The sequence below is a fragment of the Leptopilina heterotoma genome, unplaced genomic scaffold, assembly GCF_015476425.1.
Source record: "Leptopilina heterotoma isolate Lh14 unplaced genomic scaffold, ASM1547642v1 Lhet_51, whole genome shotgun sequence".
In the NCBI taxonomy this organism is placed as follows: Eukaryota; Metazoa; Arthropoda; class Insecta; order Hymenoptera; family Figitidae; genus Leptopilina; species Leptopilina heterotoma.
Window position 1 is genome coordinate 3,584,479 of NW_025111110.1, and position 27,990 is coordinate 3,612,468.

The 27,990-nt window shown below is 22.5% G+C and overlaps 1 protein-coding gene across 7 annotated transcripts; it reads left to right on the forward strand.

The window, feature by feature from the left end:
* Window positions 1–6: 6 nt before the first annotated feature.
* Window positions 7–27,990, forward strand: LOC122507765. 7 transcript variants are annotated; one of them, XM_043620652.1, is made up of 7 exons: window positions 7–692; window positions 1,198–1,256; window positions 10,372–10,428; window positions 14,414–14,631; window positions 18,482–18,556; window positions 19,514–19,736; window positions 27,185–27,990. In XM_043620652.1, exons 3-7 carry the CDS (start codon window positions 10,374–10,376, stop codon window positions 27,298–27,300), a joined length of 687 nt encoding a protein of 228 aa, XP_043476587.1. In that variant the 5' UTR covers window positions 7–692; window positions 1,198–1,256; window positions 10,372–10,373; the 3' UTR covers window positions 27,301–27,990. The 7 variants fall into 7 exon arrangements, with proteins under 7 accessions (XP_043476587.1, XP_043476590.1, XP_043476589.1 ...); XM_043620655.1 differs by lacking the exon at window positions 7–692 and adding an exon at window positions 965–1,055; XM_043620654.1 differs by lacking the exon at window positions 7–692 and having other exon boundaries at window positions 1,087–1,256.

Genomic DNA, 27,990 nt, shown 5'->3' on the forward strand with positions numbered 1-27,990 from the left:
ATTTTGTTTGTTTTTGCTTTCTTTTTTTAATTCTTATTCTTATACTGTATATGAATGTTTATAATATTATTCGATGTTTGTTACCAATTGTTAAAAAATTGGGAGGAAAAAAAAATAAGACGAGTATTTCTGTTTTTTGAATTTAGTCATGTTTTGTGGTGTTATAATTAAAAAAAAAAAAAAGAAAAAAAAGAAAACGTTTGTATATTGCAATAAACATGAATCAGACTTGGAAGAAAATATAATTCTTGACTCTTGTTGTGAAGAAAAAAGAAATTATCAACATTGATTACCAAACGCGCAATCTCGTCTGAATCGTTCGTTTATCAAAAATAATAATCAGTACTGTTGCGAGTTGACTAGTGTGTTACAAAACTTTTCAACGCGAAGTGTCCTACATTCTTTTTTTTGTGTTACAATTTTAATTCTTTGTTATAAATTCAATTTTTTTGGTTCTATTTTAATTTTTTGTTTTAATTTTACTTTTTTGTTTTAATTTTAATTTTATTTTCTGTTTTAATTTTAACCTTTTTACTTTTATTCTCATTTTTTATTGAAATTCGAAAATGAATTTTCTTCCTACGCTTTTAAAAAAACTGTCACGCAACGTTTAAGCAAGCGTGTGATAAATATTCGGTTTATAAAAATGTTGAAAATTCAAATCTATACAAATTTCATTAACAATAGAACGTGTAAGAGAAAAAAATTATTTCTTGTTACACAATGATTTTGTAACTATTCAGTTAATAGTAATTTCAATTCAATGTTCAAGAAACTAATTGATAAGCTTTACTTATTTTTACAATAAATTAAAAAATCTTTTCAATATTTATTTTTTATTTCATAAAAAGTAATTAATTTTTGCCAATTTTTATTCTACAAAAAGTAATTAATTTTTATTAATTTTCTTTTTACGAAAAATAATTAATTTTTGGTAATTTTCATTTTGGAAAAAAATAATTTTTTGATAAATTTTCTTTAACAATTAAATAAAAAAAATTAGTTTCTCGAGTCGAAATCACTGCCATTAATAACAAGAACAAAAAAAGAAATTGGTAACGAATGATATAAATATATATGTTTAAACGATGAATTTTTAAGTAACTGTGATTTTTTCGAAATGTTTTATATTAAATATATATATAGTATATATGCATACATTATATATATTTTAATTGATTTGTATTCATAATATAGACAATTTTCGATGTTGCTGTGTTTATACGAAAACGTAGCTTTTCTAGACTAACATATCGGTAAGTTTAATTGTTGTTCTAGATTATGAAAAATGCACACACAAAAAAAATTTGCCAAAACCAACTGTAGGTTTTTCTGAACTTTTGCATTATAAGAAAAAAAAAATTCCGTATAGATAGACAAATTATTTTCTTTCTTCGATATAATTAAATTTAAAAGTAATGTAAAAATTAATTTTCTTTTGTAAATCAAATTTTTTTCTGTTATTTTTTATTTTTCAAATGTCTATATTATTAAATTTCTTTCAATTTTCATTTAAGAATTTTATTAACATCTACTATGAAATAATTTGTTAAAATACTTAAATTTATTAAATAAACGAATGAATTTAAATGTTCTTTAAAATTTTAAACGAATTAATAAAATTAATTTTTATTAAACAAATTTTTATGAAATTGATTATTTTTTTAAAATTAAATAATTCATTCAATAAAAACTCATTTAATAATTAGTTCAATACTTTAAATTTATGCAATTAATTTTTGTTTTTAATTAAATTTAATTAAAAAAACAACCAATTGAGGTAGAAATTTCTTTTAATAAAAATTCATTTAATAATTAATTAAATAATTTCAAAAAAAAGTAAATAAATAAATGAATTATTAAATTTAATTCGATTTAAAATAAAAAATTATTAACTTAAACTTTAATAAACTTTATTAAAACCTAATACAAAAAATTGTCACTAATGGTTCGACGTTTTTTTTTTTTTTTTTTTTTTTGAAATAAATTAACTGACGATTTGTCTGCAAAAGTTATCTAAGTTGGCGTATCACGAATAAGTTTAGTGACTGTTTTAAAAATGAGTGTCATATTGTCAAGAAATGTAAAACATTATAGAAAATCGCAATGAATGTTTATATATATATTTTTTCTCTGCTACAATCCATCAGACGGTTTAGTGAACGAGTCATAAACTTGAAGTCACATTTTGACTTTTTTCGTTTTTTTTAAATATATTTATTATTTTTTTTTTTTTTGAAGATTAAAAATAATTAACTAATAATGAAATTCTAAGATTATTTTGACATAAAATTTGAATTTTTTTTTTATCAATATACATAGATCAAAAATTATTGTAGTGAAAAATAATTGAGTAAAATTTTTACTTTTAATGGTTTTGCAATAAATAAAAAAAAAATTGTACTGAATGTGACTTCAGATTTTTTGACACGATACCTGTACCTGAAAAATGGTCGCGAGGTATATTAAAAATAACGACCTACAGAAGTTATTAGAGTAACAGTATCAATTGAACAGTTTACCTAGAGTGTCAAATTAATCTCCAAATATTATTTTTCTCTCGTTTGCACTTTATTGGAAAAAACACTGAAATTGGAATAAAAACTTTTCAGCAGAATTTTATATTGAAAAATGAGAAATATCGAATGAACAATTTATTCTAAAAATGAAAAATAAAGTTTGAAACTAAAAAACAAAATTGAAAATTGAAAAAGTAAGCTCGAAATTGAGAAATAAAGTTTAAAACTGAAAAATAAGGTTCGAAATAGAAAAATGAAGTTTAGAACTTAAAAATAAAGTTCGAAATTGAAAAACAAAATTTAAAACTGAAAAACACTTTTAGAAATTGAAAAAAAAATTTTTAATTGAAAAGTAATGTTTAAAATTAAAATAAAGTTCGAAATTGAAAAATGAAGTTCAAAATTGAACAATACAGTTCAGAATTGAAAAATGAAATTGAAAATTGGAAAATAAAGTTCAAAAATTGAAAAACAAAATTGAAAATGGAAATTCATATAAATCCAAAACGAATTAACTTTCAACTATAAAATAAAAAAAAAATCAACTACATTACAATAATAAGACAACAATTTGCATAATTTAATTAAAAAAAAATTTCACTTTAGTGCAAACCAGTGAAAAAATAAATTGATGTAATATGTATTATCGGAGAAAATCGTATTTTCACACTGGTTAGTTCATCGTCTTCCATTTAGAATGGTTTCATTTCTTTAGAAACTATAACAATAAAATTGTCAAGCTCGTACTGTATATCTAGTACAGGTTTTTGTATGTTCTAAGTAAACACGCCTTTTTTTGTCACGAACATTTTTCAAGAGTTAAATGTATATTCTTTGCATCGAATGAACAGATAAAGAGAGAAAAAAAGCAGAAAGGTTCTTTTTCTTAGTGTGTATAAAACAAAACAAAAAGAAAATAATAAATAAAAAAGTGAGCCTTATGACATTTCGATTTGGAAAAAATAATTCCACTGCCTGTTCATTCCTAAAGTCCATTTTTAGTTCATTTAAATTTTAATTAAATTTTACCAAATAAAATTTCGAATAAATAAAAAATGAAAATTTGGATAAATAAAGTTCCCATTGAATAGAAATTCCAAAAAATAAAATTTCGGAAAAATAAAATCATTGCAATTAAAGGAAAATTTTAAAACATGAAATTTCAGAAGAAGAAAACTTTCGAAATGAATCAAAACTGAAAATTTGGAAAAATAATATTTCAAACAAATAAAAACAAGAAATGATTACAAGATGAAAAATACAGACCGAAAAATCCAAGAAAAAAATTCCAAAGTACGAAAAATCTAAAATAAAAATGTCCAAAGTCAAAAAATTCAAAATAAAATAAAAACGTACAAAATAAATAATGAAACATGTGAAAAAGCTACGTTTCCACATTTTACACTATAAAATCGGAATTTAAAATGTTAGTGTTAAAATAGCAGGATTTTAACTATTTACATATGTAAATAATAAAATTTCTTACAAAAATTCAATTATTTTCATAAAGAAATAAAATTCTTCTTATAAAATTCAACTATGTTCAAAATTTGAAAAAAATTCTCGTAAAAATCCGAATTATCTTTATAAACAACAAAAGTCATCTCAAAAGTTAATTTATTTTCATAAATGTCAAAAAAAATTCTTGTCCTAATTTCAATTATTATCAAAAATAAAATGCATTTTTCTAATTTCAATGATTTTCAATATCTACTATCTCAATAAAATTTCCCAAAAAGAATTCAAATATTTAAAAAAAATTCAATAAAATTATATGCAAACATTTAATTATTTTCATAAAAAATAATTTAAAATTCTAGAAAATAATAATTGAATTAAAATGATTTAATTGAATTCAATTATTTAAAAAGGAATTTTTTTAAATTCTTTCTAAGATTTCAATTATTTTCAATTTTTCAATGAAATTTGTTGATGGATTATTTTCAAAAAGTTTAAAAAAAATTCTGAGAAATTCAATTATTTGAAAAAATTTGAATAAAATTCTTCACAAGAAATTGATTATTTTCATAAATAATAATATTTTTCTCCGGAATTCAATTATTTTTACAAATAAAATTCTTTGCAGGAATTCAATTCTTTGCAAAAATAAACATTTTCACAGGAATTTAATTATTTAAAAAAGAATTTTTTAAAATTCTTTGTTAGATTTCAATAATTTTCAATTCTTTTTTAAATTTTTCATAAGAAATTAATTATATTTTTAAATAATAATATTTTTCTCTGGAATTCAATTATCTTTACAAATAAAATTCTTTACAGGAATTCAATTCTTTAAATAATTTTTTAATAAAATTCGTTGCAAGAATTCAATTATTTTCATAAATAACAAAACTTATCGCAGAATTTCAATTATTTTTTATACAATATTTTAAATATTATAATGATAGAAAATTGCATTTATTCTTAAAATTTTTTTTAAAATTCACCGAAAGAATTCAATTATTTAAAAAAATTTTGATAAAATTTGATTATAAAAATTCAATTATTAAATAAATTTTTTATTTTTGTATGTAAATAATTGAATTCTCGAAAAATTCTCTAATAAAAATTTATTAAAAAATGAATTTCAGGTAAAATTTTAAATAATAATTGAATATTAGAATAATTATTGTGTGAATTTTTAAATATAATTGAATTTTGAAAAGGGTTCAAAATTAAAATCTTTGAAAATTTTAATTTATAGTTACAATATTCTTATGATATAAAATAATGATTTTATCTCTTGGTCATCTTTAATTTATTAGAGAACATGAAGAAATCGATCACTCCGAGTCTTCGACTAGGAGCAATCGATATCTTCATGTTTTATAACAATACTTTTATAAGTTGTTTAATTTAAAAAAGGTTTGAATTTGAATCTTTTGAATGTCTTAATTCCTGTGGAAAATCCTGTTCCAATTAAATAAGATTAAAAAAATGAATTGTACAAATATTTTTCTTCTTTTTCTAAAATAAAATAATAATTTTGTTAATAAAATTGTGATTCATAAACAAAAATAAATAAATTTTCTATTTCTTAATCACAGTTGTTTAACAATTTTATAATTTTGTTTAGAAATAAAGAACAAAAATCTGCATAATTTCAATTTGACAAAACATAATATTTAACAAAATTTTAGTCTTTTAATGAAAAGAAATGAAAAAAATTCTGATGATTTCTATTTGTCATTACAATTTTGAATTACTTATAAAATAAAAATAATTATAACCTAATAATATAATATACAATCTACCTATTTAAAGTTAACAAAAAATAAAAGTATAAACAAAAGACAACTTCAGAGTGTGAGGGACAGAAAAAGTGAATGAAAGAAAGAACATTCAAATTTTTATAGTTAATTAATTAATAATTTTATTCAATTCAAAGAAAAAGGATTAAAAGTAAACTTTTGATTAAAAAAATTTTTTAAATAAAGAAAAAAATTCTCCTTTTTTGCCGATGAATATAATTCGTAAATTGAAAATAAAATGTAAAAGTAATTGAGATTTTATTTTTTTTCGCTGTGCCAAAAATCTGCAATATCAAGGTAAACAAGGAAGAAATTCCGACCCTCAGCCAAAAAACATAAATTACTTTCCACCACACAATTACTATACACCTTGACTCTCTTCAACAAGTGCGCCCCGAGTCCATCCATGTAATAGTGGACAAGTATTCGTCCATTGATTGTTGGCAGAGTGACCTCTAATTCTAATGCCCATTAACCCTGCACATTTCGCATCCCAAAATCGTCTCATATATACCTAATAATATATATATAATATACAAATGCCCATTGCCCCCCTCCCCTTTCTCTCACTCACCATCCCTCTTGCTCTCCCTCGCACGAAGAGGGTTAATTTTGACCTATTTGCGCGCGCAACCCTCCCAAGGTGGAGAGAGAAAAGAAAAAAAGAAGTCGAGGGTGAACATTTCGCGTCGTGTACTCCTCTAAACACACAGTATTCACTGTGTGTTGACCGTGAAGTAAATGCGCGAACCCAGTGACTCCACAATGTGAAAACTCACAATTTTCTTCCATCGGTTCAGGAAAAATTTCCTCTGGAAAAAGGAAAGATCGCAAAAAAGAAAAAAATTCACTCCAATAATATATTGTGGGGAATAGAAAATTTTTTTTTTTTCGCGCATGAACCCGGAAGAAATGGACGATCTCGCATCATTCATTGGCCTTGAATAGTAAGTTTTCCCCTTCCAAAAGAGGAATAAGGCATTTACAAACCACGATGATCATTTATACGAAGAGAGGGTGTATCATGATCGATTTGTTTCTAGCGTGAGTCAAGTAACTAGTAGAAATTTTCTTCTGAAATCGAAAAAAATTCTTTTCTTCTAACTATAGAATTTTAGTACAGTAAATATTATATTCTTTCCGAAATATATTTCTAGTGTTCATGAATAAGAATAACAAAATAATAATTTTTTATAATACCTATTGTATTGTTTATAAATATTATATGCTTTGTAAATTATATCTTTTATAAATTTTACACCCAGAGAAAAGTTTTACTTGAACAAAATATAATTTATTTGAGTTAATTAAATTATATTTGTCTTAGAATGTACTAGATTATTTATTTGTTTAAAATACAAATTTCATTCGATACAAATACATTTATTTGAATCAAATAATATATATTTGAACGAAATGAAATTCAAAATAAATAAAAAGTCTAGTTGGCTCTGAATCAAAAGATATACTTTTATTCAACTCAATTAAATTATATTTGGTGTAAATAAAATTTGCCTTTGATTAATAATTTGTCTCGGAAAATTCTGTAGAAGATTTTATTTCTAAAGAATTTATTTATAAACAATTCAATAAAATAATAAAACAATATAATTTATTAATTTATTTTATTATTTATTTATAATTTATTAATTAAATAAATTGTAATTGTAAATTGTAAATGAATATTAAAGAATATAATTTATTCTATAGCACCCAGAGAAAAAGTTTATTTAAACCAAATAAAATTTCTTTGAAACAAAATATAGAAAGTATAGTTGGCTCTGAGTCAAATATTATTTTTCTCTGAGTGTGTGAAATGAAAAAAAATATTTGACTCAGAGCATTTGACATAAATCCCGAATATTATTAATTTCTCCAAAGTATTAATCGAAGAAACAAAAAATTTCTCTAAAATAGTAAAATCTACAACTATTTTTGAGTAAAATCTCTATTTTCCCTGAATTCACTGTCTAGACGATAAATTAATTTCTCTATCAAGAATCATAATAAAATTATAACGCTAGAGAATCATCAATCAATTCGAAAGTACAGACGGGGAAAGAAAAATACGACAAATTTACTACAAAGCAAATACACAATGAGTATCGAGAGGGAAACGTATATATTTATAAATCAATTGCTTATCAGATCGTGACAATGAAATGCACCCTCTCGCCAAAAATTTTTCATTTCGTCGCTTTCGTAATAAATATATATATATGTCGATGTAGGTCAGGAGGGAAATTCGACTTCCTCTTTCCTCCTTTTTTTTTTCATTAAAATCGAGTGTCAAAAAAAGTCGAGTAACCTTCTTAAATAATTTATTTTACAAAAGACAGTCATTCGGCCATGACTTGCTAGACGCATACCGGGATTATATTCCTGCAGGGGTTGATTGTTCGCTATATAAGTTCGATCCTTGCAACTGCGCAAAGTCCTGCGGAGGTGAAAGAGAAATAGTGACAAGGAGGGAAAAAGGAGAATATATTCAACCCTGGAGCAAAACTCGACACCTGCAGTAGCATCCCTAGTGCCGGTTGATTCGTTATATCGTCAACAAATTGCCAATCTTGATTCATTTCCTGTGTTATTCAAAGAAAGAAAAAAAAATAAAAACCGGAACTTGGACAAATTGCGAGTTTATCGATCGCAGGAGAGAATAAATGTTAATTTTCTAGGAAATTCAATTTGTGAAGTACCAAACAGGTGTCAGCTTGTTTCATAGTTGAAAGAATTTTTTAAAAAAAGAATAAGCGTGTGGTAACATTTTTTTTAGACGTAAAAAATTATTTTTTTCTTCTTTTTTTAAAGGGAAATAAAGAGCAATAAAGAGGGAAAGAAAATAAGTGAATAACAAAGAATAAAAGGGAATAAAAGAGAATAAAAGGAAATAAAAGAGAATATAATAGAATAAAAGGAAATAAGAGAAAAAAATAAAAGAAAAGAAAAAGGAGTAAAATAGAATAAAAAGAAATAAAAAAATGGAAAGGGAATAAAAGAGAGGAAAAGGGAATAAAAGAAAATAGCAGATAATAAAAGAAAATAGAAGGAAATAGAAAGAAATAGAAAGAAATAGAAAAAAATAATAGGGAATAAAGAAAAATGGCAGATAATAAAAGAAAATAGAAGAAAATAGAAAAAATAAAAAGGAATAAATGAAAATAAAAAGGAATAAAAGAAAATAAAAAAGAATATAAGAAAATAAAAGTGAATTTTAAAGGTAAATGAAAGAAAACAAAAAACAAAAAATATATAGAATCAAATAGAATAAAAGAAACAAATTTAAAAATAATAGAAAGTAAGGAAAATAAAATAGAAAAAAAAGAAAAAATTAAAAAACAAAAGAGAAAAGGAAAGAAGATACAAAATTTTAGAAAATACAGTAAAATAAAATAAAAGAAAGTAAGAGAAAACAAACAAATTTAAAATAGAAAATTGAAGAAAACAAAGCAGGTAAACGAAAAAACACAAAAGAAAAATAGAAAATAGAGGAAAATAAAAGAAACGAAAACAAAGAAAATAATTTAAAATAGAAAATTGGAGAAAATAAAAGAAAGTAAAAAAAGAAAAGAAAAGAGAAAATAGAGAAAAATAAAAGAGAGTAAAACACAAAGAAGAAAAAGAAAATAGAAAATACAAGAAAATAAAAGAAGGTAAAAAAGAAGAAGACTAAATTGAAAATAGAAGAAAATAAAAAAAACTAAAAGAAACTAAAAGAAACTAAAAGAATGGAAAACAAAAGAATTAAAAATAGAAAATTGGAGAAAATAAAGGAAGGTACATAAAAGAAAAGAAAACAAAAGAATTTGAAATAGAAAATTAAAGAAAAAAAGAAGGTAAAAGAAAAAACACAAAAGAAAAATAGAAAAAAGAGGAAAATAAAAGAAACTATAAGACAAGAAAGCACAAAAGAAAATAGAAAATAAAAGGAGGTAAAAGACAGGAAGTCTAAATAAAAAAGAGAAGAAAATAAAAGAAACGAAAAGCAAAGAAAAGAATTTAAAATAGAAAATTGGAGAAAATAAAAGAAAGTAAAAGAAAAGAAGACAGAAAATAGAGGAAAATAATAGAAAGTAAAAGACAAGGAAGCAAAAGAAAATAGAAAATACAAGAAAATAAAAGAACGTAAAAAAGAAGAAGACTAAACTGAAAATAGAAGAAAATAAAAAAAAACTAATAGAAACTAAAAGAAAGGAAAACAAAAGAATTAAAAATAGAAAATTGGAGAAAATAAAAGAAGGTACATAAAAGAAAAGAAAACAAAAAAATTTGAAATAGAAAATTGAAGAAAAAAATAAAAGAAAGAAAAAGAGAATAAAAAAAGTAAATAGAATAGAAAATAGAAAAAAAACTGAAGAAAGTAAAAGAAAATAAAATAGGAAATAAAATAGATACTAAAAGAAAATTAAAAGAATTTTTTTTAAGAAATTAGATAATTTTTTTTTTTTGCCATTTTGAAATAAGGCTCATGGAGCTTTTTAATTGTAGAAAAATAGTAATGATACACGTGTCCTCCGCGAATGCACAAAGACTCGAGAAAATAAAACGTAAGGGTGCAATTTTCTTGGCGAATTTATTTAAAACGAAAACATTGACTCTAGGAATGAAGATCAACACGAATGAGACGATGGAACGAGCCCCGAGAGTCGAAACTCCAGGTGAGAAAATCTTTTTTATTTTCTTAACTTTCTCAACTATTTTAAACACTTAAACATTGAAAAAAAATTTAATTAAATCAAGCATTAAGTGCAATTAAATCTTTAAAATTTTAAACAATAATTTTGATGGTAATTTAAAAAGTGCTTAATTAAATTTGAAAATAAAATTTAGATTTAAAAAAAAGTGAGTAATTTAAAAAGTAAATATTTAAAGATTTAAACAATTAAATTATGAAAATTAAATTAGTTAAAATTTACCATTTAAAAAATTAAATCAAAACAAGATTAAATTGAATTGAAATAATATTAGTATTAATAACTACAAAAATAAACTATCTAAATAATAGTATTTCATTTTACTTTATAATGATAGAAAAATTTTTTTTATTTCCCTTTGAGTATAAATAAAAAGGTCATCCGATTAAGGAGGAAAAAAAATATTCTCTATACTCTCATCACAAGAAAAATTCAATCAACTCACTCGTTTTCAATTTTCAACGCTGGTTTTTATATAATAATTAAAAGTGCTATTTGCCTCTCGATAGAGAGCTTTTCCGATTTAGTGAATAATTTCAATTACAAAAAAAAAGTAAACAAATAAATAAAGAATACTTTTTTAAACTCATATCAGTATTTTATGATTAATAATTTTAATTAATAATTTTAAATTACATTTTTAATTTATAATTTTAAATTAATAATTTCAAACGCAAATAATTTTAAATTAATATCTAACAATTTATTTATCTCAAAAATTTAATGAAATAAATGACTAATTTTTCTACGAAGTATTAAATTTTTCATTACCAATTTGAAAAAACTGTTAAATCACAAATATAATAAGAAAACCTTATTTTAAGTAAAGTTAAATTAAATTAAAAGTGCTTTACTTTCAGTAGTAAAATTCTTTTACGACAGACAATATTAAATTTTGTCTTTTTGAGATATTTTTTTTCAGACAATTCTTGATTTTTTTATCTGATTACCAGTGTAAGTGACTCAGAAAATCGTGTTAGATACAAATAAACTGCAGCACTTTTATTTAAATACAAAATAAAATTATTTAATTAAAATATGTTATTTTTATTAAATTAAAAAATTTAATTTAATTTTACAAATTAAAATTAATTAATTATTATTAATTATTAATTTAAAAAAAGAAAATAACTGTAACTAATTTTCAAAGATTTTAATTTTGAATCCTTTTCAAAATTCAGTTATTTCTAAAAATTCACGCTACAATGCTCTTAATATTCAAATTATAATTAAAAATTTTAAGTAAAATTCATTATTTTATCAATTTTTATTAGAAAATTTTTCGAGAATTCAATTATTTAAATACAAAATATAAATAATTTATTAAATAATTGATTATTTCTTAAAATTAAATTTTTATGAAGAATTTTAACAAAATTTTTAAGAATAATTGAATTCTTTTGGTAAATTTAAAAAAGAATTTTAAGAATAAATGCAATTTTCTATCATTTTATTTAAAATTGTATAAAAAATAATTGAAATTCTGCCATAAGCTTTTTTTATTTATAAAAATAATTGAATTCCTGTGAAGAATTTTATTTGTGAAAATAATTGAATTCCGGAGAAAAATAATATTATTTATGAAAATAATTAATTTCTTGTGAAGAATTTTTTTCAAATTTTATTGAATAATAATTGAATTTCTCAGTATACCAATACAAGAAAATAATTGAATTTCCAAGAAGAAATTTAATTTTTTGAAAATAATTGAATTTTTCGATTAATTAATTTAAAATAGTATAAAAAATAATTGAAATTCTGCCATAAGGGGTCGTCCATATACCACGTGGACACTTTTGGGGGGAGGGGGGGGGGTTAAAAAAAGTTTGAAAATGTCCACGATCCCATGTATTTTTGTGTCCACAAGGGGGGAGGGGGGGTCAAAATTTTTTGAAAAACTGTCCACGTGGTATATGGACGACCCCTAAGCTTTTGTTATTTATAAAAATAATTGAATTCTTGCAACGAATTTTATTCAAAAATTTTTTAAAGAATTGAATTCCTGTGAAGAATTTTATTTGTGAAAATAATTGAATTTTTCGATTAATTAATTAAAAATAGTATTAAAAGTAATTGAAATTCTGCAATGAGTTTTATTACTTATGAAAATAATTGAATTCTTGCTTAGAATTTTATCAATTTTTTTAGAAAATTGAATTTCCATGATAAATGTTATTATTGAATTATTGTGAAGAATTGTGTAAAAAATTTTGTTAAATAATTGATTTTTTCGTAATTTTTTTGAAAAATGCTATTCTAAATAAATTAATTGGTGGAAATTTTATTATTTATGAAAATAATTGAATTTTGGATAAATTTTATCAATTTTTTTTAAGTAATTCAATTGTTTTGCGAAGTTTTATGAAAATACTAGATATTAAAAAAAAAATAATTGAATTTCGAATATTTTTTGAAATATTTAAAACGACGCTAGGAAAAAAAATTTTCGGTAAAAAAAACAATTCGGTAAAAAATCTTAATTTAACATTTAATACATTTAATATTATAGATCCTCCTACGCGAGTTCAAACTTTAAATACAAACCCATTTTAAATTTTTCATTTCACTGAATAAGCAATTTTAATGACTTTTACTCAACATATATATATATATATATATATATATATATATATATATATATATATTATGCCCCTTTCTTTTGCGCAAAAATATATACTTTGTATTTTTTCTATTTAACTACCATTAATATTTATACTCGAAAGGTAAATTTTCCACAAATGGGTTTCATTTATCATAAATATTAATGGCAAACGAAATAAATTTTTATATGTATGAAAAAAGCAGTAATGCTTTCATATACATGAAAAGTAGGTCGTAAAAGAGAAACAAATTATTTATTTGTATACACACACAATGTGTGTGTGTTTGTGTGTAAGTGTGACCTATAAAACTTTTGGTCATAAAATAAAAAAAAATGAGAAGCCGTCATCATTCGGATGGCTATAAAAAAATCGATTTTTTTCTATCTCAGATACAAAATAGTGTCCAGATAAAAGAATGTATATTATTTATCCAAAAAAAAGAATAGACCAAAAAAAAAGTCTATCACTCACACTTTTTTCATATGTTTTATGCATATTTTTTAATATATAGACAAACCCTAACAGAGTCTAAGTCGATTAGGGTCAATCTGATAACGTCAAAGACAATACAAGAAGTATTTTATTTTTTCATTTACATATACGAGGAAAATTGTATATTTTGTTTTCTCATAGTCTATTAATATAATGAGTACTTGCAGACATAAACTTTGTTTTGCAGAAGTTTGTATTTATAAATAAATAAAATACAGTGACCTTATAATACTTTTGATCGTTCAAGTCTATCGTGAGAAATGTTTTATTTGAGTTGAATAGAATTTTTATTTGACTCAATTAAAAGTCTAAGGGTCTACAAACCTATTTACATCATTTGTTTCAAATGAAAAATTAATTTTAAAAAAATGTATTATTATTTATTTCCCGTAAATAAAAAATGTACTTTTCAAAAATAACATTTTTTCCAGACTGAATAAATTTCTTTTCTAAAATAAATAAAATCTATTTCGTAACAAATAAATAAATTATTAGATATACTTTGATGCAAAAATATCCTTTGTCACGTTTTCTAAATAATTCAATATTTCCATTACCAACGAAAAAAACTAAAATATAAAAAAATGTGAATAATTCAAAAAACGAAAAATAGAAAATAAATGAAGAGAATATAAAAAGAATAAAAAAAATAAAAAACTATGTAAAAGAAATATATCACAATTTTCCTAAATAGCAAATTTTCAGAGAATATTTTCACACCTCTGTATATATTACTTATTCGCGATAGTAATCTGCATTTATGAATAGTCAAGTGTGATTAATTTGCCAAGCGTGATGAAACTCGTAAATAATAAAGATTTGTGTTGCTATATATATGTGTCATAAAATTTCAGCCGTTATCACGAATGTTTGTCGGCGAAGTGGAAACGAAATTGACAATGTGGTGTCGAGAATTCCCTCGACCTTAAGTGTGACGGCCGTGGATGTCGTTGTTGCCTGCCAGCCTTCACCGTCTCATTCGATCCTGACATTGACCCCCGGAAGGACTCGTAACATCGACCAGGACATGGAAGCCTTAAGGCTCAGTCGCCAGGACAATCCATTTCTCCAGGTGAAAATTGCAATTTTTCTTTCTTTTTCCCAATAAATTCCGAAAATATTGTCCAAAAATTTGGCAATAAACTCTTTTTATTGAATAATACACAATTTTCAATCTATTTTATTTAAATTGGAATAACGATATTTCATTAGCAATTCAATAATAAAGTAATGGAAAAAATTCTATGCTAAAATTTTCCGCCCTTGTCTGACTCGAATTGTATTTTACTACTCATATAGAAAAATGTAACGAATTTAGAAAATTGTCTGACTAAAAGTGTAATTCACTACTGATTGTACTGAAATTAGAAGAATATTCAAAAATTGTTTTGTCTGACTAGGATATTCTTTTACTACTGTTGCCAAAAATAACGAGTTTTGTCTGACTGAGACGTTCTTTTTCTACTGATGACATAAGTAATAAGCTTCGTCTTATCAGGACGTTCTTTTTCTACTGATGACATAAGTAATAAGTTTCGTCCTATCAGGACGTTCTTTTTCTACTTTTGACAAAAATAAACTGTTTTGTCTGACTGAGACGTTCTTTTTCTACTTCTGGAAAAAAAAACTGTTTTGTCTGACTGAGACGTTCTTTTCCACTTTTGGCAAAAATAAGCTGTTTTGTCTGACTGAGACGTTCTTTTGCTACTGTTGCCAAAAATAATAAGCTTCGTCTGACTAGAATGCTCTTTTTCTACTACAACAAAAATTTAAATGTTCTGTCTGATTGTAAATAACCTTTACTACTGAGAAATTGGAAAATCCATTTTTCTATTCTATTGATTAAAAAAATGTCCGACAAAAATTTTACCATCCACTACTAAATAACAAACTAAACGAACTATTTGTTGTTTCACAGAAACGGACTTTTACTACTAGGTATATGATTAAAGTTTATATTGTCTGACATGAACGTACTTTTGCTACTAATTTATTACGAATTTCACAATGTCTGACAAAAAACTACTTTTACTGCTAAGCCCAAAATAAATCGACTTTTATACTGTCTGATCGAGACTGACTGGCACTACTGCGAGAAAAATAAAAATGAATTTAGACTAAAACATAGTTTGGAAATTTTTTTTACTTCTGCAACAAAATTAAGAATGAAAAATAATTTGTCTGACTAAAACTCACTTTTTTGTCGACAGTTGATTCTTGTTTATTTGTTCTGAAATGACAAAGAAAATCAAGAAGGAAAAATAATTTATCTGATTAAAACTCACTTTTTCTACTGCTACAAATACAAAAAAAGAAATTTACTATAATTTGTCGACAGTTGATTCTTGTTTATTTGTTCTCAAATGACAAAAAGTCAAATGTTTTTGTCTGAATGAAACTCACATTTTTTACTAAGAAACAAGAAAAAACAATTTTATATAAATTTATTCTGACTGTAAATCCCTTTTGCTACTAATATAAAACTCACAAGATTTGTCTACCTATTTGACCCTAAAATAGAAAGAAGAAATTTTTTTTACTATTACTAACTGATAATAAAATAAAAAGTGTTCGAGAATATTCGATAATCAGTGTCTGACTGTAACTGACTTGTACTACTAATACCAAATTTTACCAAAATTTGCAAAAAATGGTTGCAATACACTTTTATTGCTGATCTGTAAATACTGTACTAACTTATAAAAACTTCCGTCTGACTAAAAATTGACTTTTCTACTTAAAAATTCCAAGAAATTACCATTTTGTCCAGAAAAAACTTTCTTCCGACTAAAAACTAACTTTTCTTCTTAAAAATTAAAAGGAATTATTATTTTGTCTAGGAATAACTTTCTTACACTACTTATTAAAATAAAATTACAATTTTTCTTCAAATACTTATGATTTCTTTTATAAAAATCAAAATAAAATTAATTTGTCTGTTCCATAATTTCATTACCTACTGATAATAAAATGATAAGTAAAAAAACACTTTGTCTGACTAAAAATTGCTTTTTTTCCTGTTTTGAAAACAATAGCAAATTATATCGAGCTTCTAGTATCCTTTACATTTTGTCATAATATTACAACTAAGCGGAAACATTTTGTCCAACCTTGACATACTTTCTCTACTGATAACAAAATTTCAAGAATTTGCAAGTCATTTTGGCCGTTACAATTTCCTTTTTCCTTGAACGCACTTTTACTTTTACTCTATTAAAAACAATCAATGTAAATTCACATTTTATCTGACTCAAAAAAAATTTTTCATTACTTATCACAAAATGAATGATAAGGAAACAAAGGAATTTGTCTCACTAAAATTGTTTTTCTCTACTATTTGCAAAAACAGAAATAATTTCTAGTAAGTAGTCTGAAAAAACCTGACCTTTTCTACTCATGTCAAAATCAATAGAAATTAATAATTCAGGCATGACGAAAAATGATATTTTTTACTTAGGGTAAAAACGAAAGAAATTTGTATCTTGGCTGACTAATACATGATTTTTCTACTGGGAGAAACTTTCAACAGAATTTAATATTTCAGACCTGGCGAAAAATGGTATTTTTTACTTAAAGTAAAATCGAAGGAAATTAATATAGTCTGACTAAAACATGTTTTTCTACTGCGGTAGCAAAATTAATAGAATTTAATATTTTTGACTGACGAAAATTCTATTTTTTGACTTGTAGAGAAATGTGAGAGTTTTGTTTCTTTAGTCTGAATAAAACAAACTTTATCTACTGCTGGAATACAAAGAATTAAATATTTTTTGTCTTACGTAAATAGACCTTTTCTATTGGTAGTAAAATTCACATATTTTCTGTCTGACGAAAAATGCCTTTTTCTACTTGTGGAAAAATTCACATTTTTTTTTATTTGTCTGGCTATGATAGACTTTACCTACTGTTAAAATAGAAAAAATTCAATATTTTTGTCTGACTAAAACTGACCTTCTCTACTGGTAGCAAAATCGACCGAATTTAATATATTCTGCCTGACCAAAATTGTATTTTCTATTACTTAAAAAATGGCAGATTTCTTATAATTTGTCTGGCTATTATTTACTTTTTCTACTGCTAAATTATAAAGAATTATATATTTTTTGTCTCATTAATTCAGGACTCTTCTATCGGCATCAAAATCAACGAAATTGAATATTTTTTGTCTGACGAAAACATACCTTTTCTACTAGTAGCAAAGTAACCAGAATATAATATTTTCGGGACAACAAAAATGTCTTTTCCTACTAATTAGAAAATAACAGGATTTTTATCAATTTTCTGACTATAATTGACTATATCTACTGCTAAAATACAAGGAAAGTAGAATTTTTCGTCTTACTGAAAAAAACCTTTTCTACTGATAGCAAAACCAACAAAACTCAATATATTTTCTGCCTGACGTTAACTGTCTTTTTTCACTAACAGAAAAATTAAAAGGTTTTTATATTTCGTCTGACTAAAATTGACCATTTCCCCTGCAAAAATCTAAAGAGTTGGATATTTTTGTCTTACCGAAACAGACCTTTTCTACTAATAGCAAAAAAAAGTTATATTACACAGTTTTTCTAAGGATATCAAATTGAGACAAAAAACGTATCAAAATAGTTACGAAGCAACGTTTTGATACGTTTTTTGTCTCAATTTGATATCTTTAGAATATCTGTAATTTCTATCAGTGGAATAAAACCGTTATTACCTATCAATTTAAATGTCATTAAAATATTAAATTATTAAATTAATCACATATCCAAAAAATATAATTTTATATCTATATATTAATACATATTTATATTGATATTGTATAAAACTTTAGTTAAAAAAATATTTTTCTGATTAATAAAATCAAAAAGAAATTTTCTTGATTTCACCCAATACTTGAAGAGAATATATAACAAAATTTTTCTCCTCAACTTTTTCAGGTTCTGGCGAGTCGAGAAAATCTAGTCGAGTCAATAGAGGAATCAGAGTCCGACGACGCAATACTGATGGCACAGGTTGAACTAATTTACCTTGATTAATAATTAAAATGATAATTCCAAAATCAATAATCATAAATCTATTAAATAATAATAATATAATATTGCGAGAGAAATCTGAGACCCGAAGGCTTACATAGGGTCTAAGCCAATCAATAGCCAATATAATTCTATATAGCAGAGAGTAGGGAGAGACAGAGCTTCATCATTAAAGTCACGAAATGCCCTCGTTAAACTAAATTAACTGCGAGAATTTCCAATAAATGTCGAAAATCCAAAATTTTATTCATTTCGGAAGAAAAATATTATATAAGAGAATTTTTAATCGTTAATAATTAAAAAGAGTTTTTATATTATTTTTCTCTCCAGTGTTGAAAAAAGTTCGCAATAAATTTTTTCTTGCTTTTTTACACTGTTATAAAGTATAAAGTATAACTTTTACTATTTGCAAAGTAAAACTAGTTTACCAGAGATTTTTTTTTTTTTGTAAAAATGTAAAAACTTAGTTTTTTAAACAAGTTTTCAGTAGAAACTAGAAAACTACGTTCAAAGTAAATTTTACTAAATCGAAAAAAGATTTACTAAAACGAAATTCAATAAAATTAAAATAAGATTTCAATAAAATTTATTATGTATGGAAATAGGAAAAATTCCAAGAGTTTAAATAAACGACGATTTTCTGCTTATTTCATTCGGAGTAAATTTAACTAAATCGAAAAAAGATTTAATAAAAAAATTCAATAAAATTAAAATACGAATTCAATATAATAATTTATTATGGAAATAGTAAATATTTCAAGAGTTCAAATAAACGATGATTTTTTGCTTTTTTCCTTCTAAATTAAATTTTACTGCAAAAGAGAGTAATAATAATTTTTGAAAAATGATTAAATAAAAATTGGGAACAAAAATAATTGTTCGAGTCGAAATATCAAAAATGAAAAAAAAAACTGAAAATTTCTCAACTTCTCACAGGAATTAGGAGATACGGATCCACTTACCTTAGCACAAGTACACGAGCATCTGGTTAGAAGTCCTCCACCTGCCTCATGGTCAACTACGCCTATGTTCCATTTTTCACATCAAAATAATAGCGGTAGAAGTGACTCTTCAACTATTTTCAAGAGTCCACCGAAAACCCCAGCCAGACACAGCAGCGAAATTGAAGTGAGAAGTGATCCACCTACAGACATAAGAGGTAATTCAGAAAATTAATACAAAAAAGATAGTCAAACTCATATTAAATCATAATTAGTCAATTTTATCTAAAAATCCATTTTTTTCCATAAATTTGTCGAATTGTTTTAAAATTTATTTTTCTAAAAGTGCATTCTTTTCCATTTGAAACAAATTTAATTATTACAATTACAAATCTCAAACATCTTTAATATAAAACTTTTAAGTAATATTTAATTCATTTAATAATAATTTAAGTAATGAAGTAATGATATTATTATTACTTGAAGTTATTGTTAATTATATTCCTATTTATAGGAGGAAGAATATATATTAAATTTTGTAAAAATGATATAAACAAATTGGGAGAAAAATGCGACAAATCGAAATTTTTATATAAAAAATATTAAACTTGCAAAAAATTATGTAAAATTTAGTATAAGTAATTATACCTATTGAATATCAGGAATATTTATTAAATTCTAATGTAACTTTACTAAATTTCACATAAGTCTTTTTAAAATTTAGTATTTCTATATCGAAATTTTGCACTTTTTCCCCTATTTGTAAAATACTTTCACAAAATTTAATATATATTCTCTCTCCGTGTAATTATAAATTATTATACACTCGCAGAAAAAAGTTTATTTCTAATCAGCAAATTTTAGTTGAGTCAACAAAAAAATGTATTATTTACCAAATTCTTTAATTATAAAATTTTTCGAAAACATCAATAGTTTTATTTGAAATAAATATTTAATCATTATTATTTTTCCATATAGAAATTCAGAATTTCAAAAATTTCAAATTCAAACCTTTTAAAATTCAATAACTTATAATAATTAAAAATTATGGAGTGATAAAATCACATTATTTTATATTATCAAAATTATTCTCATCATTTCAATTTAATTATTATTTTCTAAAATTTCAAACAAAAATTCTTCTAAATTCAAATATTTTTGAAAATTTTCGAAAAAGTTCTTTCTTTCTTTCTTTCTTTCTTTCTAATATTCGGAAATTCTACAATTAAATATATAGGTACTAAAAAAAAGTACAAATAATTTTTTAAAAAAATTCAAATCAACTTTTTCAACAAAATTAATTCTACAAAATTGTTAGTTAAAAGTATGGAAAATTCAAATTTTCAAAGATTTTAATTTGAAAACTTTTCAAAATTCAATTATTTCTGAAAATTCATGCTATAATGCTTTCAATATTCAATTATTATCTAAACTTTTAAATGAAAATCATTTTTAAATCAATTTTTATTAGAAAATTCTACGAGAATTCAATTATTTAAATATACAAAAAAAAATAATTTATTGAATAATTAAATGTTTCTTAAAATTTAATTTTTATAAAGAATTTTATCAACAAATTTTTAAATAACTAGCAACTTCTTTCTACCTTTTTTTAAATAAAGTTAACAATTTTAAAAATAATAGAATTAAAAAATTTTCTAATTTCAATTTTTGTTGAAAACACTAAAAAAATTTCAATTTTGGAGAAATTACAAATATTTGCAGAAATTCAATTATTAAAAAAAAAAAAAATTCAACTATTTTCAAAATTTGAAAAAAATTCCAATTATCTTTATAAAAAATAAAATTCTTGTCCAAAGTTCAACTATTTTCATAAATTTGAAAAAAATTCTTGTCCTAATTTCAATGATTTTCAAAAATTTTTCTAATTTCAATGATTTTCAATATCTACTATTTTAATAAAATTTCCCAAAAAAAGTTCAATGATTTAAAAAAATTTCTAATATAATTGCAGGTATGCAAACATTTAATTATTTTCATGAATAATAAAAATTTCACAGGAATTCAATTATTTTTATAAATGTTACAATTTTTTTAAGGAATTCAATTATTTTCATAAAAAATCATTTGAAATTCTAGAAAATAATAATTGAATTAAAATGATGAAAATAATTTTGATGAAGTTACAGTAACAATATTTTTATAATATAATGATTTTATCTCTCGGTCATCTTTAATTATTAGAAAATTATTTTATTTTATTTTATAAAAAATACTTTTATAAATTTTTTAATTTCAAAAAGGTTTGAATTCGAAATTTTTGAATGTCTTAATTCCTGTGGAAAATCCCGTTACAAAAATAAGATTAAAAATAGGAATTTTGCAAATATTTTTCTTCTTTTTCTAAAACAAAATAAGTTAATTAATTATATATTCTTTTAACGAATTTTAATACAATTTTTAAAAATAATTACATTTCTTTTGTGAAATTCGATTAAAATTATATTAAAAAAATTGAAATTCTGCGATAAGTTTTATTCTTTATGAAAATAATTGAATTCCTAAAAAGAATTTTATTACGTATAAAAAATAATTAAATCTTTGTGAAAAATGTTATTATTTTTGAAAATAATTGAATTATTCCGAAGAAATTTATATAAAATTTCTAAGGAATTGAATTCCTGTGAAATTTTTATTATTTATGATTATGAAAATAATTAAATTTTGGAGTATAGAATTAAAAAAATTCTTTTTTTTAAACAATTCAATTCTTTTGAAAAGTTTAAGAAAATAATTGAAATTTTGACAAGAATTTTATTAAGAATTTTTATTCAAATTATTGAATTTCGAAGAAGAATTTTATTAATTTCAAAAAATAATTGACATTTTTAAGAAAATTTTACATTTAGTTTAAATTTTTTTAATTTAATTTTGTTAATTTAAATTTTTTCTTTGAGTGTATAATTATAAATAGGTATTACAATTATATATAATTACAAGTTACAACATTACAAGAAATTATAATAATTTATTAATATTACACTTAGAGAAAAAATTTATTTGACTTAAATAAAAGTATGTAATATATTTATTTCAGAGCCTACTAAATTATTTACTCGTTTCAAATAAAACTCATTTAGTACAAATAAAAACTTTTTTTCGAACTTAATAAACTTTTATTTTTGAAGTTGAACCAAATAAAAATTTGAAACAAGCAAAAAGTTTAGTTGGACTCTGAGTCAAATATATTTTTTCTGTGTGTATAATAATTTATAATAAATATAAACAATTATAATAATTTTTGTATAATAATTATAATAATTTTGCTAAAAGACATTTTGTCCATCCAAAGAGACTGCGACTAAAATTTCCTTTTTTTCGTCATAGATAATTTCTAATTTCTCGCTACACATGCATGATTCGAATTTCATCCTCTGCATTATATTATATTATAAATACGATGAGTTTATTTCTACGGGGAACATCATAATATTCTCGACATGATTCTCAATTTTCGAATTCAATTTAAAAGTGGAGAAATGAAGATATATCTTTCATATATTGGGATTATATAATTAATAAGATGATGCTGCAGCTAAAAGGGCCATTTCCGAAACAAGTTTTCTATGCATATATATTATCAAAAGAAGTGGACGTCCTTGACCTTCCTAAGCCAACTTATAACACGCTCCATCGATCTCCTTATTTTTAACACGAATAAATTAACTTCTTTTGTCTAAAATTGGGCATTGTCAGAGAGGAATATAATTCTTCGATTATCAATAAAAGTCCACTTACATCAATTTGGACCAATTCAAAGTACTCTATATATTATGTACAGAATTTTAATCCAAATAGCACAATTCTTTTTCAAAATAGCAAGCGCAAATTTTAATTCGGAATTTTATATTCAGAAAAAGGATTTTGTTGACACCTCGCGCGGTTATTACGGAAAATTGTGAAATATTATTTTAATTCAGTAAAATGGATTTTAAAATAACTTGCAGCGCTTTAATTCATTGAGGATTAAAATAATTCATTGAAGAATTATTTTTTCAAAATGGTTATACGAATTAGAGACAAATTTTTGGCATTGAAAAACTTAATCGAAAAATGGACAATTTTTATATTTCTTGGTATAAATTTATAAGTCGTAAAGCTTTTCAATATCTGACGGTTTAAATTTCTTCGAATAAAGTTTTTATAAAATGAAAATTTTGCGAAAAAAAGTAATGGAATAAGAATTTCATTTAACGAAAACTGTACAGTCGATGTGATTTTTCTTTTATTTTGTTCCATTGCATAATTTACATTTTATAAAAAGTTTATACGGGAAAATTAAAAAGCTCTAACTTTAGAACATTAAAATAAAAAAATAGTATTCATAATAAAGAAGAGAAAAAAAACAACAAAAAAGAAATAAATAAATTTCGTTTCAAATTTAAATAAAAAATTCCTCCACATTTGAAATACCTAATTTAAATACTTGATAAATTATTGTACTATTTGAATATTCTGTATATATTATGCATAGAGAAAAAAGAATAATAATTATAAAAAGTTTTCATAAAGAATAATTAATTAAAACTTTCTTTCAAGTATACATGAATCAGCGCAATAGGAAATATTTATTGATCCAGTCATTGTGTTCTGATGGGAATTGCACACTGAATTGTCAGTTATTCACATTTCTAATATAAAAGGCCTTTCTATCGATAAACAATAGAAAATAAATAGCAATTAGCTCTCGTATACAATATTCATCAGAGTGTGATTAATTTCCCATTATTGTTATATAAAACAAACTAATTAATTATAAGTATTATTATTATTATTATTATTATTATCATCATTATCATCGAAAAATATCGACACAATTTATAAAGCTCTTTGACCGTAAGTTCTTGTTCAATTGTTATTTATTTTTTTTTAATAATAACACAATAAACTTACATCAGCACGAAAAATAGAGAAAGAAACAATTTGTGGGAAAATTAATAAAAAAAGTTTAATTTTTATACAAAGGGAAGAAATATAAAGAAACTTTTATTATTTAGGAAATAGAACTTAATTCTTATACTATATTATATAATTAATTAATTATCTAATTCAGTATTTTTCAATATACTGAATGAGAGGGCTGAGACTTAAATAAATAAATAAATATTATTTAATATAATTCGATATATTTCAATATATAATCATTTGTGACGTGAAAAGTTTTTATTTTTATTTTATTGGTAAGATATTTATATTTAATTTCTTTTTCAAGTCGATCGTATTTTTGTACTTTTTGCATTATTTTTTCATTGTTATAATTTATTTTTAAACTGTATTTCGATAATTTCAATTTCAATTGATTTTTATTCCTTATTTAATTATTTTTCATTCTTCCTTTATTTTTATTCTTATTTCTTTATTTTTTACTCTTATTTTATTTTTATTCTCATTTGGAATTCCTTTTTTCTTTCTACTTTACTTTTATTCATTTTTATTTATTTCTTTCTCTTATTTTGAGTTTATTCTCATTTGGAATTCATTTTTTTGTTCCTATTTTATTTTTCTTCTTATATACCTATTTAATGTTTTATTCATAATTTATTTTCACTATTGTAATTAATTATAAATTTTTTTTTATTTTAAATTTATTGTTTTTTTTTGTTAATTAATTGTCTTTATAGTATATAATATTTTTAAGTGATATTCAATTCCTTAAATAATAATTTAAGTAATAATATTATTATTACTTGAAGTTTTTTTATTTTTATTTATAAATATAAATTATTATACACTCGCAAAAAAAATTTTTATTTCTAATCAGAAAATTTTAGTTGAATCAACCAAAAATTGCATTACTTACCAAATTCTTTAATTATAAAATTATTCGTAAACATCAATAGTTTTATTTAAAATAAATCTTTAATTATTATTATTTTTCCATAGTAATTAGCAATTTCAAAATTTTCAAATTCAAACCCTTTAAAATTCAATAACTTATAATAATTAAAAATGATGGAGTGAAAAAATCACATTATTTTATATTATCATAATTATTCTCATCATTTCAATTTAATTATTCTTTTCTACAATTTTTAACAAAAATTCTTCTAAAATCAATTATTTTTGAAAATGTTTGAAAAAGTTTTTTTAAGAATTTTAAAGCCCATTTGTATACAATTCAATTTTACGAAATTTCTAATATTCGGAAATTCTACAATTAAATATGTACTAGAAAAAAAAGTTCAAATAATTTCACGACAAATTCAATTAAACTTTTTCAACAAAATTAATTCTGCAAAATTGTTATAGTTAAAAGTATGAAAAATTCAGATTTTCAAAGATTTTAATTTGAAAACTTTTCAAAATTCAATTATTTCTGAAAATTCATTCTATAATGCTTTTAATATTTAATTATTATTTATTTATTTATTTATTTATTTATTTATAAATTATCTAAACGTTTAACTGATATTCATTTTTAAATTAATTTTTATTAGAAAATTCTACGAGAATTCAATTATTTAAATCCAAAAAAAGTAATTTATTGAATAATTGCATATTTCTTAAAATTGAATTCTCATAAGGAATTTTATCAACAAATTTTTAAATAATTGAATATTCTTTTGACGAATTTTAATAAAATTAAGAATAATTACATATATTTTTGGTGGAATTCAATTAAAATTATATTAAAAATAATTGGAATTCTGCGATAAGTTTTATGATTTATGAAAATAATTAAATTCCTAAAAAGAATTTTATTACTTATAAAAATAATTAAATCCCTGTGATAAATATTTTATTTGTTTAATTTATCTTTATTCCTTATTTACTTATTTTTCATTCTTCCTTTTTTTTATTCTTTTTCTTTATTTTTTATTCTTATTTTACTTTTATTCTAATTTGGAATTCATTTTTCATTCTTCCTTTATTTTTATCCTTATTTCTTTATTTTTTACTCTTATTTTATTTTTATTCTCATTTGGAATTCATTTTTTCTTCCTACTTTATTTTTATTCATTTTCTTGTATTTTTTACTCTTATTTTAATTTTATTCTCATTTGGAATTCATTTTTTTGTTCCTATTGAATTTTTCTTTTTATTTATTTAATTTGTTATTCATAATTTACTTTCACTATTGTAATTTATTGTAAATTTTTTTTTATTTTAAATTTATTGTTTTTTTGTTAATTAATTTTCTTTATAAATATATGTTCACTTGTTAATTCTTGTTATTGATTTAAATTTATTTTCATTATTTATTTTATTTTTATTTATAGAATTTTATTAATTATTATTATTTTTTTTATTAACAAACAATTGTCTAAATGCATTTGTTTTATTATTTTCCTACAATTTGAATTTTTTTATTTATTTATTTTTTTTTTTATTTTTTTTTTCTCTTATTTATATTTCATATAAATTAAACTGAATTGTCAGAGGGAAAAAAAGTTGCTGACAGGGGAAAAAAGAATCGCGCAGGCGCATAGCGACTGCGCGAGCCTTTTTTCCCCTGTCAACAACTTTTTTTCCCTCTGACATCAAACGAACATAACCTAAAACTACCTTTTATCAAGGAGCGTCACATATTGAAAACAAAACTTGAAAAAATCATGCAAAACAAAATTTAAATCGAAAAAATTGCAATTAAAAATTAAAAATAATCTCCTCTTTAAAAAAAACTAATAAAAAAAATTTCTTCCAGATCGACACTCACATCCGTTCTCTCTACTAAATCCAACACCAATTCGTTCCCTGTCGGAAGTTCGTCGATTACACAGATCGGCAGATGACAGTGTTCAACTAATGTCATCGGAATGAAATTTTTTCTAATCGCCAAAAAATATTTGGCCAAGACATATGGGAAAACCAACGAATCACTTATTATTCCACTTATAATAAAGTGAACGGTTTAAAATTGTTATCAATTTTTTGATATATCAATAAGGGTCGAAAATGAGATTCTGGTACTACGATATCATACATATTATTATGATAATCAGAAAAAAAATCAGTTTCTTCAAAGACCGATAGAAAATGTAACAAAAAAAAAATAAAATTCGCCTTGAACTATTCCTGATGACACTTTGTACATTATTATAAAAGACAAAAAAACATGAAAACAAAGAAGAAGAAGAAGAAGAAGAAAAAGTGTTTGACTTGGCAATCTTTATCTCTATGAAGAGCTTATAAGCTAGTAAATGCCTTACTGATTGTGAATTTAAAATTCTCGATTTGCTATAAAAACGATACTAAATCTTTCTTCGTTCCACATTCGGGAATTATTAGAGAAAAATTGCTGTAATGTAATATTATTTATGACGTTTAATGTGATATACAAAAACAATTTGTTCTTTTGTTTCGTCAAGTTCAAACAGTTCGACCAATGTTTCAAACATTGTGTTTATAAATTGCTAGTGAATTTTGTATTATTACTTCTATTTTTATTCGTATTTTTATTATTGTTATGTTATAATTTTTGTTGAATGTCATTCCTATCATTTTTGTTAT

Coding starts and splice junctions, on each gene's coding strand:
- LOC122507765 (XM_043620649.1), top strand. CDS start 10,239: ATGGAGCTTTTTAATTGTAGAAAAATAGTAATGATACACGTGTCCTCC. Junction 10,429..14,413: donor CCCGAGAGTCGAAACTCCAG/GTGAGAAAATCT, acceptor ATAAAATTTCAG/CCGTTATCACGAATGTTTGT. Junction 18,557..19,513: donor ACGCAATACTGATGGCACAG/GTTGAACTAATT, acceptor AACTTCTCACAG/GAATTAGGAGATACGGATCC.